Here is a 13,585-nt window from a genome sequence, read left to right on the forward strand (position 1 = left end):
CGAACTCATTCGTTCGACCCCTATGTCACTTAGAAAGGAGTAGCTATCACGCAAAACGTGATACGTATTTCTAACATGTCCATCTTAGATGATGGAACTGTGGTCCTTGGACGGACTACTAAGTGCTACCAGGTGTAACGGGGCACTGCCGGCTTGTACTGCTTCAGTACAAGTCCACTTCGCACTGCCTCAGTGCGATTGGTGGCTCACGTCACTTCGCGTACACATGTACGTGCAGAGGAAGACTCTCTTTAAAACACTTGCTATAAAGAGAGGCAACTAAAAACTGTATTAATATAATTGGGTTCTTCTGTTCTATCTACTTAAAACTAGCTTAATTATAAGCTAATACAAAAGTGTACTAAAAGTCTCATCTGTCTTACTCTTTGCGCGCGTCCAGCGCTGACTGGACCGCGGAGAAAGTAGATATAAATGTCTATATCTACCAATGGATAAGCTTTTAGAATATTACCATGTTAAGTAATATTCTCCAAATATTATCTACCTTTTAAATAATGTATTCATTAATATTCTTTAAGTGTAAATTTCATGTAACGATACACCTCGTTACAAAAAAGATCACTCGATCCAGCAACATAAGTGATTACCAACCGCTTAAAATAATTTAAGTTTCCTAGCTACAAACCGAAGCTTGTTAAGTAGAAAGGCTTTCAGTCAGGAAAAGAATAATACCAGCGATGTCAAGGGGGGGCATAAGCTACTGTCGTGTCGTATACAACCGCGAACACCCGTATATTAGCACGCAGCCCCACCGTCGTAGAAAAAGACTAAGCTGGGCCTAAACTTTTAAGAAAATCTACCGTTGTCGTTAACAAGCCCCCCAGAAAGGAATACTAAAAAAATGATCTGCAAAAAGTAGCCATCTGTGACATTGCGAATCATGCGTCCGACCCGCAAACTCCTGCGTCTATTGACGTTACTGAGCTTTTGCTGTGGCGTCTCGCTGCTTGGTCTTGCGCTGCATGTAGTTATATCCACAACATTTGGTGCGACTGCAGCTTCGCTTGGGTTCTTGGGTCTTTGCATCGTACTGCTTTCGGTGTTGGGCTTCGTGGGTGCTGGAAGGGAAAAGAGTCGCTTGTTGCTGTTCTTCTTTTTCATGAATTTTGCACTCGTCACAGGGCTCTTTGTGGCCTGCTATGCCGCTTTTTTCTTACAAAACGCGCTTGATACTTGGGTGAAGCACCACTGGACGGCGCCCGTCTTGGCAGGACTGCGGCAATCCTCCTGCTGCACCACGTACAGCGATGCAGTGGTGTATTTGCATAAGCGCAGTGTAGCCATTGGTGCGATTGGCATGACGTGCATGCTTTTGATACTATTTTCCATGTATTGCGTCGTACGCATTGTCACGGTACCCATTATTATGCGTAATATGCTATCAGTCATGAACGTCGCCTTGACGCTTCTCGGTATAGCTCTCTTTCTCTTTGGCTTGTCAGGCAAAGTGCACGAAGAAATGACATCGGGTCAAACTTGGATTGGTACGGAACGTGTTGTATTGCAATATCCTTGTACACGTTTGAATTGGTGATTTTTTTTCAATGTAGCCATCATATTCATTATTGTCGGCACGTTGATGGTTGCACTTTCAATATTGGGTACCATTGGCGCGAGGTCTAAAAGCCGATCGATGCTTTTTATTGTACGTGATGTCATAGATTATTCTAAACGATTGAAATTTGTTGACCAATAGTATTATTATTGCGGTCATCAGTACATTCTTGGTCTCGCGACCTGCCTCGTTGCGCTTATTGTATGTGCTGTGAGTGCCTTCTTATTTTCTGATCGCCTTGCCACTACATACAACACACACACGAGCTCTTCGCTGGCGTGTGACATTCGTCTTTTCGGCTGTACAAATTGCACTGACGTGGCAGCAGAGATGCTACCATGCGAAGGTGTGAGACATACATCAAGCGGGTCTTGGATCTCGTGCAATACCTCGGTAAGCGACGACATAATAAACTCCCATAGCGACTGCATTGCCGACATGACCGTATTACATCGTCAAACACATCCGAGTCACGACAAAAGTGATGTACGTTTAATTATTGTCAGCTATTTACGACTAAAGGACGTGACTTATCGATTATTTCGTGGCAGATTGCGCAATGCGGCAAATGCCCGGAATGGTCTGCATCCGACATTCAAGCGTACCTTCAAAGCACGCTTGATCTTCTCGGACTCTTTGCTCTTGTCGTGTGTCTCTTTATGCTCGTAGGATGTAGTAGTGCACTCATTTTGCGACAAAGTCTCGCAGGGTATCAGACCGACTCGCTTTAAAAAACCCGCGCCACGAGTACCTGTGAAAATTAATAACAAAGCGACATACACGCAGCCATGTTCTCATGGGTACACCCCACCACAAAGCTGATCTCTCAATTGCTGGTTCACTTCATCCGCAGCGTCTCGTGCTGCAAACGCCACTTGGGCAGCAAAGCGTGCCGCTTCTTCACTATCTCGCGCCAATTGCACCGACTGCTCCAGTGTCTGAATATCTTCGCGCAAACTCGTGACCTCGGCTTTTAAACTTTCGTTCTGACGCGCGAGGTCGTGAACTTGCAACTGCATCGCGTGCTTTTCTTTTGTAGCCATACTCGCGTCCATCTGCGCCCTTTCAAGATCCATGTGACCTTTGTTTTCCCAATCTTCTTGCTTCGCCCTGCTCGTTTCCAATTTCTCCGGGTTTTCCTGGACACCTTGCGCCTTGAACAGCTCAAGTTCTTGACTCATCGCAACGAGTTCACTATCTTTGCTCTGAATCAAAGCCTCTGCTACGTGCAGCATCTGCCTCAACGACTCGTGTGTCTCCATCTCCGTCACCACGTTAACAACTTCCTCATTCCCTTCCGCTTCCAGTAACGCTTTATCAATTGCTTCCACAACGTCCTGCTTCATGTCCGAAGTTGCCGTCAAAAGTGGCGCTGGAATCGCCACTTCTTGGCTATAGTCTTTGTCTTGACACACCACGGCTTTGTTTGTAGCCATGTCCTCATCCATCGTCACGAGCTCGGCAGAAACCCTCTCAAAGTCCTCGTCGTCCCTACTCGCGGGCATTGCCACTGGCTCAACCTTTTGCAAGAAAGCCAAAAGCTTCATGCTCGAAGGTCGCGCACGGGCCATCACAATCGGCTCGGAATCGGTCTTTGTGTCCGCTTGAACGCTCGCCTCTTCCTCTTCCACGTCTTTTACAGTCTCCACGTCTTGTATCAATGAAGTAATCGGAGGAGTGTCTTCTGTACCAAGAACCACGGAAGGTGTATCGACAGTGTTTAAAAACGCCGATAACTTTGACCGGGATAAAGATTCTCGAGGCCTTGATGGTAAGAAAGCTGACGGAATACTCACGCGATTCAAAGGCGACGCCGGTGGCGACGACAGGGGCGTATGATTGTTATCTTCGACGGTTAATGGGGTCGCGCAACTCGCCAGCGACGACGAGGACGAGACGCTACGGGACAAGGCTGCGAGTTTACTCGACCATGAGCGCGAGGGAGTGTCATCATGGCTACAGGGCGATGGGTTGCTAACATGGCTACTTTGTGGCGACGACGCGAGTGGAGATGGACTCGACGGGCTCTTGGCACGAAAAGGCATTCGTAAGCGCGATTTGGAAGCATTGGTGTCGTCAATCAGCACGGGCTGCTCGTCCAAATCGCGCGGTGACGAGTGGGTACTTGTTCCACTGGACGTGAGGGAAATTCGAGGTGTTCGAGGTGGCTTTGCGGGTTTTGTAGCCACTATCGGCGCGGATGGAAATTTGTTTAGAAACGAACTTAGACGATTGGCATGGGAGGGACTACTACTGGACGACCGAATTCTGTCCGATGACATGGATACAGCGTTGAGTGTCCCGAGACGAGGTCGCGTTTTGTTCCGTAATGCGACAATTGTCTCGGACACGGCGACTTCGTTCACTTCATCGAGAAGCTGGACGGTCGTAAAAACCTGGTGTTCCTCAAGCATCGCGCGGGTGCGACACCATTTGATAAAGAACTGCACGCGCTCAAGCGCGTGGAATTTACTAAGCTGTCGAAGCGAACGCTGAAGTTTCTTGGGCAGTTCCTCCTCGGGATGTTCGAGCACGACATTGGTCAGGAGACACAATGCCCGGCCGTCGGTCACGAACTCACAGAGCGATGTCGTGTCCACGAGTGGCGGATTCAATTCCTGAAGATCTCCGTGCATCTCAAGCTCGTTGCGGATCCATTGGATGCACGCCAGTGATGACATGGTGACTGTCGAGACGTTCGTGGCGTAGCTTTAGGTTTCTGTGTGCAGTCGGTTTTTGCACTGTGCAGTCGAGCTCGGTCTTTTTGTGTGCGATTGTGTACTTTGGGTCGTTTGCCTTAACCGGATAGAAACAAGGTGTGTATACGTTACTTACAGATTCACGAGGATACGAACTATCTGCGAAAACGCGGTTTTGAGAGGATGGGCACCGCAAAAAATTGGTTACACTGCCAAGCGACGCTTATCATTTGAGAGTACAGAAAGAAGCCAGTGCTTGAGCTGATTCCACCTTACTGCGCCAATTCCACGAGTCGCAAGAATCGATTTATGGATAAAATTGTAGACTCAAGAATATTATCGATCGAAACAAAGCTGCTCGATACCCTAGAGCTATTCTGACACATTTTACTATCGTAGCTTAGAGCCGAGAGTAACGACGGAATTGATGATACCATATATGCAGCGTTGTCTCAGCGATAATGAAGTCAGCCAAAGGATGCTAAACGCAAAGGTACAAGAAGCTCTAGGCCAAGAATTATGCATCCTGTTGTGATTTGATACTTATCCGTCAAAGATAGTCCAGGTCGCAAAACACTTTGGTATACTAAACGTTCTCATGAGCTAAATAATTATATATTGACAAAGATGTATGCAAAGAGCGCTTCTTCATTCGTTGTGGCGGGGGAAGGCAGGACTTTTATTTCTTTTTTTCTACGTTTTTTTTCTTTTTTAAATAATTGATTAATTGTTGACATCTTATTTTTTCAATGGTACGGGCGCTCTTTAAACAATGTGTATTAATACAAAGGACTTCATATTTGTTTGAAACAAAAAATCAGTTTATCATACAAGAGCACGGTTTGTGCTCTTAGCTGCAACGCAGATCGTCTATTATGCAAGAGCACGGTTTGTGCTCTTAGCTGGCAACGCAGATCGTCTACTATACAAGAGCACGGTTTGTGCTCTTAGCTGGCAACGCTCGTCGTGGCAGTGAGTCAGCTTTTCTGACAATACAATACACGGTCGGTTTCAAATTTGTCGAACATTAAATTCGATTGCAAAACGGCCACTCGTGGCAGCATAGATAACAATAGACCACACAGTTTAAGCACGGCTGAACTTGAACTTGCTATAGCTCAATATTTACTTAACTCAAATACACGCGCTTTGTTGTTCAAAGCAAATTGGAGTTGCAAGTAATTTTAATTTGTCATGTGTCCTGTATGTCGAAAACTATGCTTCGGCTATCCAGAGCCGTACCGAATTAGTGTCGGCTTCATTTTTTTAGAATGACACTATTTACTCAGTAAATTCGATGTTTAAGTAGCCATTTAAATCCCAAACTATTAATTCCTTTTATGCTGTATGAGGCAGAGCTACTTAGCTACTTAAGTCAGAATAAGTCTTTTAGGCGAAACGAGCCACTTAGTATTGTGGAACTAAAGAAACGACTAATAAAGTCGTACGAGCTTGTGTTATTGTCTCATGGGAGTAACTGTTTTTTTGAACGGTTTCATAAATATTATTTATAATAAGAGGAATAATAAGTATCAATTTCTATGAGAGAATACAATAGCAAGATTCGACAACTTTTAGTATAGGATTAAACAAGTACAAACTATTATCTCTTATTAATTTTGACTTAATAATTCCAAAATCACCAAATTTGGCAATATTGACGCAACAAGACATTAGTGCTATTGATTGGTTGATTTAAGTCTAGATTAATCCCGCCAATCGTTAGAAGACACGATTAAGCGTCGCGCAATGAGGCGCATTGCACATCTAGTTTTTAATATTAAAACTAGTAGAGAGAATATCGTTATGAAAGAACTTACTATTTTGATACAATTTTACTTTTTCCCTATTCTAATGCCTTAGAATTTATTTTTAGTAGCTAAGACCTTTTAGCTACTTAGAACCTTCCTCTGCACGTCGTGTACGTGAAGTAGTCGAGGCACCCCATCTTCACTGTAGTCAGTGTAGGTTGACTAAAACTGTTATCAGTACTAGCAAAAGGTGCCCCGTTACACCTGGTAGCACTTCGTAGTGCGTTTCAACGGTCTACGCATGTTCATCCAGTATAAACATTATAGATGAAATAGGAGGGAGCTTTCAAGCCCCTCCTGATGGATAGCACGCAACGCGTGAAAGGTTCACTAGTCTTTAGTGACCTTGAATGGAGAGCGGTCGAACGCATGAGTTCAGTCGTAGGGGGCGAGCCGTTGGCGCAATGCTGTTCACTCTGAACACAGATGAACAACATGCGGCCATAGCTGAATTCATACAACATGAGCTCGAAGGGACCCAAGAAAAAAGTAGCATTGCTTCACCAGCAAGGCTCTCAACCGCCGATGTGTTGAAAGAACAGGGTGTGCAACAGTGAGAATTGTTTTGATAGCAGCATTAAATGCTGCTAGCGGGCCGACGCTTCCGCGTCGATAAAGATAGAGATCTTAAGTTTAAGGAAGTCGAAGGCGACTCCCTTAAAAAGATTTCGTCGAATTAGACGACGCCATTGAAGCTAACCGCATCAATGATGATGCGATGAAAGTGAAATCTGGCATGTCCAACTTAGCCGGACGTACCAAATCTTGGGCTAAAGGCTCAAGCTTCACGATTTATTTGTGTTGGATCGTATGATTTTTCTAACATTCGGCTTAGGCAAACATTTGGGCTGCCACGTACCGAATCTACAGCTCGAGCCGAGCTCCTGGATTGGAGCAGTTCAAGCGCAATCTTCACGATTATGCCCAACATTCCCGATACGTTGTCAGTTGTGTTTTGAGTCATCCAATTGATGAACAAACACAGGTAACTGTGTGCTTAAAGGTCTTGCAGACGGTCCTATTAAGACACAACTATCCCGGTTTAAAACTAGAGTCGCTCGTCCAAGCGATCTATATAGCCAAACAGAAGGACTTCAGTCTTGAGCAGGCTTTCGTTCACTGGAGCTTATCGCTCTTAAGACGACAAGAAACACAGGTTCAGAACTCAAGGACCTCTCGTATGTAGAGAGTGAGAAACATTGCTCTTCAAGTTGCAAACGATTGCAAAAATGCGGTCGCTATCAATAGACAGACTACTATGTAGTGCCCACACCTAGAACGCTGAGCAAACCGATCGACCGTTTAAAAGGAGGCAGTGACGACTTGGACCCGACGCTGTTGCAAATCGCAACGGCGAGGCAGATCGTCAAAAAAACGGTCGGGTCAGTAGGTGTGGAGCGCCCTACTGATCCAGCAACGTCAAAAGAATATGCAGGCCTTTTAACAAAAGCTGCTCCTCACACAAAAAATTGTGTGTAACTGCCCAGGTGATGAGGTTACCTCATTACCTTAGATATATAGTGGCAAATAAGTTGCCACTAAAGTCCCTAGCTGATTGTGGGGATCGCAGGTTCATTTTTTAAGCGCGATATACCTCTAAGGAGGATGACAGTTCGCCTAGTAACAGGCACATCTGTAGCAGTAAAGGAACATGTAGTTGGAATCCAATACACGTTAAAGGGTGAACAGCACGATGATGGTTTCATCGAACTAGATATGGATAACAAATTTGATGTCATCCTTGAATTTCCATGGCTCAGAAAGTACGAATTATGCATAAACTGGCAGCATCAAGCCGGCCTCTTGTTTAGCAGAGGGTTATCTCATGAACGTCTTGGAGCCTCCACAAGCGAGTAAATATCCTACGCGTGAGCGCGATGGCCTCACTTGTGGGTCGGTCGTTTGTGCGACTTCACAAGACCTTAGTGTGAAAACCCATCACACTGTGGAGTTAGATCCCGACGGCTGAGCACAAGCACAGGCAGCGTCGAGTGTTCAACCGTTCAAATAACTTGAATTTACGGGAAAAGGATGATTCCTGGAAAAGCAACATCCAAAAAAATCAGAAACGCCTGCCTATAAGAGACAGTGCGAGAATCCTTGATTGACGGGAGAGTTGATCGTAGAGGATTTCGCTGTGGTAGCTCAACCACAGCTAGATGCAGTTGGAAAGAATACTCCCCAAATTAAATTTGAGGAAATAAGTCTCCAAGATTCAGCAGGAGTAAGTCCCCAGAAACCTGTGGTTGAAGTCTCCAGGTACCCTTGGAAATAAGTTCCAAAGAGGAAACTGAAACATTAATTTTCTTAGTAAACTACGGATCAAGTGTAGGCGCTTATACACTTGATCTGATAGCGCCTCGGAAGTTAACTTCATAGATACCTCAATTGCCAACGCTAGAATCGAGACGATACTTGCGTGATCTGCGTAGTCGCAAAGTCAAGCAGTTTTGCGTACTTGTCACAGATGACAAGCACGTGACCAATATACGGTCGGCAATAGTATCCCCAGAGAACGAGCAGGCTCTCAGCAGCTCATCGATGGACAAAAGTGTCCTCGCTGAGAATAATCGGATTGAGCGTTTTACCTTTCAATTCTGGGAGTCTTTGAAGATAAATCCTGTTTATAAAGATTTTTATCGAGTTCGAGGATGCATTACCTGAACCCGTACCGTGCGAGTTGCCTAAGGATATAGGCACTCGACACGATATCAACCTGATTCCAGGAATGAATTACTGTGTCATGAAGCAGTGGCCCAATTCTTTGCCAATCACTTAGCAGTGGGCCTTATGAGGGAGTCAACCTCTTCACAAAGCTCTCCGACATTCCGTGTGCGCAAAGCAAACTGGGGGTGGCGGATTCTGCATGCGTTTAATAAATTGAACGCTGCAACGGTACCGGCTCAAATGCCAATACCACGAAAAGATGTAATCATTGATGGTACGTCAACGGATACTTTCTTTTCGTCAATGGAATTGATGGACGGATTCTATCAGATCCTTATGCGTAAACAGGACATCCCTATCACAGCAGTAAGCACCCCAAGCGGAATGCTATCATGGTGGTTCTGTACCAGAGCTACCTCGCTCCTAAAGTCAGAGTAAGACTTTTAGACTCAGAAAGTCTCTTAGTTCTTTAGAACTAATGGATTTAACAACTCAGGAAGTCGTACAAGCTATTAAAGCTTGAATCCTAGTTTAACGGATTCAGGGGTGACAACATTCACGTTATTTCCTCTTTGAGGTTGGAACATAAACAGCTATCCGTTTGGTTGTGTTTTGCTTTCCTTGGTTTCATGATAGTTAAGCTTGAGTCACAGACTCTTAGCACTTTCCTCGATGATGAGGGAATAGTGGACTTTGAAAGTCACGCTCCATCAGAGTATGAGGAACAAGAGCGTCGCTCTGATACGCCTTTTCCTCCAGATGAACGTCGGCGGGCCTCGAATCCGTTCCCAGAACGTAGTGCCGCTGATGTCTAAACTGCATTGAGCAGGACACAAGATCCTGAGTCCAACATTATTACGAATCCGCTCGATGAAGAGCAAGAGCGAGCAATCCTCATCGAGTAACAAGCTCGTCGTCGAGCTGCCGAGAAAGCGAAAGCTAAAGCTCTTAGTGAATACAGATTCACCCCACTTAGTGCGGAAGAGCGTCTCAGAAAATCGCGGGTAACAGCTTGGCCATCTGGACCACCGGTCTCAGAGGACGCCGGAGGAGATCGCTGCTCGCGACGCTCTTCATGAGCAATACCTTAAGCCAAAGGTAATAACGCGAAGTAAGTATCTGACGCGTTTACGTGATCAAGCTCGCGGGGCTTCGGTGACCTCAATGAGGAAAGTTCCGATCATTTTGTTTCCAAACGAAACAAGGAGTGAAAACGAAGTCTCATTTGAGAACTGAGTCCACCGGGCCCGCCGACTTCGTAATATTTGCAATATCAGAGAGTCTGCGGATAGAGGAGATGTTCGTTTGGAACGGAAGCTTCGCTTCGATTTCGCCAAGCTTAAGGCCAAACGCCAGCTACGCTCGGCATTTGTGCCACAAAACGAAAAAAAGGCCTAGCCGATATTCGAGTGCTTCGGTTGACCGTGTAACCATAGATTGAGGCCGCAATGAGGCTATAGATCCATCTTATCCCACTTCTAGTGGTGGTAGGTGCCGTTTGATGCGAGTTAACTCTGAGCTTGGCGCTCAAAAACGTCAACGGCGTACGGGCAATCTTGCCGAAGAAGTACCTCAAACTCCCGAGATTGTTTTCAGAAGAGGGTACTCCAGCCACTTCACCAGATACTGGTATTGGAACTGATCCTGGTGGTGTAGTGGTCCGCCACTCACTTCAGGCCCGGGAGGTCCTGGATTCGATACCCGGTGCAGGCGGGCACGTCGTAATGCGGCCACGCTCTACTTAGGCACACACCCTAGCACAGCGAGGAAGCGGTTAAACCTGCTTCTCTTGCGTGCAGTGAGGCAGTTGTGATGGGCGCGTTAGCGACCTCACCCAACACACTAAGAACTCTGGTTAAGAGTCGTCACGGGAGCGGTAATCCGTCTCCTCGTGCGCACTTACCAAGTAGGTAGTAAATTTCAGACTGATTTATATTTAATAGAATTAAATACAAATACCTATTTTTACCAATTAAAATGTTATCTCTATAGATATCGTTTAATATGTATTGCGAGCGTGTCTTTATAAATACCTCGCGTAACGGATGACGCTGGGCGTCATCCCTCCTAATATGAATGCACCCATGTGCATCACAAGCACAAGGGTTGGTCACAAATGTGCACCACACCCGAGTGTTGGGTCTAATTACTATTATTCAGTAATTGACCATCCCCTTAAGCAAACCAAGTGTACTCAACGGGGACTGTGTAACAATAGGACAACTTTAGCCCGTTACACCATCCCCCTCTTTAAGAACGAATTTACATTTTAAAATTCGTCAAAGAGGAGAGAGGAACTGCGAGCAGCTTTACGCGCCGCTAGTTCACTCGATCACTCTAGCGCACGTGTTTCCATACACGGCGCCCAAGATGCCACCTAAAAGGGGCCACGTTGGTGGGTCGTCTGCGAAGACGCCCACTCAACCTCGCACTAAGCGCACGCGCCGCGTTAATTCGCCGGCCGCGTCTAATGCCTTAGTCGGAAACGCAGACAGCCACTGCGGCTGTCGCGTTAACAGGGCTAAAGGATCCATCCCACGTTAACAGTGAGGATGTTGATCCGTCGCTCATTGTCGACTACAATGAGTCGACACCGTTGCCGTAGTGATGCGGACAACGAGCTCATGAGGAGTGATGATGCGGCATTATTGCCCATCCAAACTTCTCTCATGGCTCACAACATGGAGACAGCATCGTTTACGAATGCTGTCCCATCGTCTGGGCTGGAAAGCTCAGCGAGAGGTAATGAGAGCGCTGCCCATAAAGGCGCAGCTGCTTCTCCGTTGGGTATAACCGCAACGCCTTATGCTCAGACCATAATTCATAATGGTTCTGACATAGAGGATTCGGAGCCTAAAGCTCCGCCGACGACACGTGAACGTGCTCAGTCGGTGTCACAAGCCAGTCGTTTAAAACGCGGCTATGTGACGGGTGGCATTCCAAAGATGCCCCCTCCATCTAAATGGCCTCGTTTAGACGGGCCAAGAGCGTCGCTCCTAGAGCGCGCTCTTGTAGACGCACATAATTATTATGGCGTCTTTCAATCATGGAGGGCTCAGGGAAAATCGCTTGGGCGTATTTTCCCGATCCCGGTCGTGTTGCGTTCAAATGAAACGCCCGACCAATACGAGGCGGAATTTCTGCGCCGCATTCAACCACGTTCCGATGTGATGAAACAGCGGTCGCAGCGAACTGGTGTCGCCCTGCATGTGAAAGAGATCCTGGGCAATACTATACCCTATATTTCTTCTCACTACCCCACTTGTGCTAGTCTAGAAGCCTCAGCTGGTGCTCCTTTTCATAGGCAGCAACCAAGCCGGGTACATCAATACGTAGGGTATCGATCGGTTCCCAAGAGTAAAAACTCTTCGGGTAACCTTTCCATTGGACGAGGATCTGATACCCTTGCGTCACGGAGCGGTGGGCAAGCAACCTTCCAACAAGGAAGCGTTGATTCCCACCCGCATCCATCAGTGCAGGTGGCGCCCGATAGGAGCGGCGATCTCGCCCACCTAATCGCGGCTGCCTTGCCTTCGTCCGTTCAGTCGCATGCGTTAAGCGCTGCTGAACGACGTATTGCGGATCTCGAGAGTCAAGTCTCACGACTGACCTCGGATCTCGTTGATGTCCGAGCGAAGGCTCGTCAGGGTTATGAACGCCTGAAGACTCGCTTGGACCTTTTCGAGAGGATAATGCTGAGGGATCCGCGTTACTCGCGTGATGTCCCTCGCTCTCCAAGTCCTGTTCGTGGAGGGAGGAGTCGGTCTGATAGCTTTTCGCCTTCACCGTCCCCCTGGAGCGAGTTCTTGCCGATGGTAGAATTTGCCATCGACAATTCAGTGCATGCTTCTACAAATCATACACTGGTTTTCGTGAATAACTTACGCCACCTACGTATACCCGCCTTTAAAGCATGACTCTTACTAAAGTTGTGAGGGACTCGCTCGGGCAAAGAGTCTTCTAGCTCTTGATCATCACGCATACACCCGAACGACGCTCGACTCACAGTCGGCGTCACCATCGGTCTCCTTAACTAGATGAGGGTATGTGACCTCATTCGGGTCAACATACCGTTTCGAGACCAGAAATACGTCGTTCAGCAGCGTTTAACGCCTGAGACTGAACGGACGCAGGTAAGGCAGCCGCGAGTAGGTGGGCAAGATCGCCACTCCTATCGGGCGCCACCTGCACTGATGGATGCGGATGGGAATCACGCTTCCTACAGAAATTGCATTGTTAGGTAGGGTAGCAGTACTTAATAGTACTTTTTCACCCACTCTAAAGCGTTCATTATTTTTGCGACCATTTCGGTCCGCATATTCTTTTTGCTTGTCCTGTGCGCTTGCCATTGCGTCACGGACTTTACGTACAAAGCGTTGAGCCTCGCTCACGCTTTTAGCATCAAACTCGCCTATGAGACCGCCAAGAGGTCGGTCATAAGGCGTAGTTTTATTGACCACTGCTGAACTGGCAGGGTCACTAGGGCAAGTTTCAGTCTTTGAGATGATACCCTCATGGGTCATCGTCATATTGACGAAACTATGTCCCTCTTTCGCACCGAGCATAGTGAGGGGCCCTCCCCCACTAAGACTCGGGCTGCGCACAAACGAGACTGGCGTCCGAGGATGGCGCAGTCCGTTAATATAAAACGGTGTCTCACCCGTACTGGCGTGGACACTGTTATTTATAGCGAACTCCACAAAGGGCAATTGCTTGCTCCACTCTTTGGGAGTTGCTATAGTGCGTAAGACATCCGCCACGACCCGATTGGCACGTTCTGTTTGGCCATCGGTCTGGGGATGATCTGCGGTCGACATGTGGAGCTTGCTACC

The 13,585-nt window shown here is 47.0% G+C and overlaps 2 protein-coding genes across 2 annotated transcripts; one reads left to right on the plus strand and one right to left on the minus strand.

Annotated features, from left to right (window-relative positions):
- Positions 1–901: 901 nt before the first annotated feature.
- CCR75_001561 (uncharacterized protein) lies at positions 902–2,307 on the plus strand (the record flags this gene model as incomplete). Its single annotated transcript, XM_067959663.1, has 4 exons — positions 902–1,505; positions 1,572–1,666; positions 1,739–2,062; positions 2,083–2,307. 4 exons carry the CDS (start codon positions 902–904, stop codon positions 2,305–2,307), a joined length of 1,248 nt encoding a protein of 415 aa, XP_067819969.1.
- A 63-nt stretch (positions 2,308–2,370) lies between these two features.
- Positions 2,371–4,257, minus strand: CCR75_001560 (uncharacterized protein; the record flags this gene model as incomplete). The annotated part of the gene is made up of 1 exon (XM_067959662.1): positions 2,371–4,257. One exon carries the CDS (start codon positions 4,255–4,257, stop codon positions 2,371–2,373), a length of 1,887 nt encoding a protein of 628 aa, XP_067819970.1.
- Between the last annotated feature and the right edge of the window lie 9,328 nt (positions 4,258–13,585).

Source organism: Bremia lactucae, linkage group LG4 (genome assembly GCF_004359215.1).
Source record: "Bremia lactucae strain SF5 linkage group LG4, whole genome shotgun sequence".
NCBI classification, from domain to species: Eukaryota; Oomycota; class Peronosporomycetes; order Peronosporales; family Peronosporaceae; genus Bremia; species Bremia lactucae.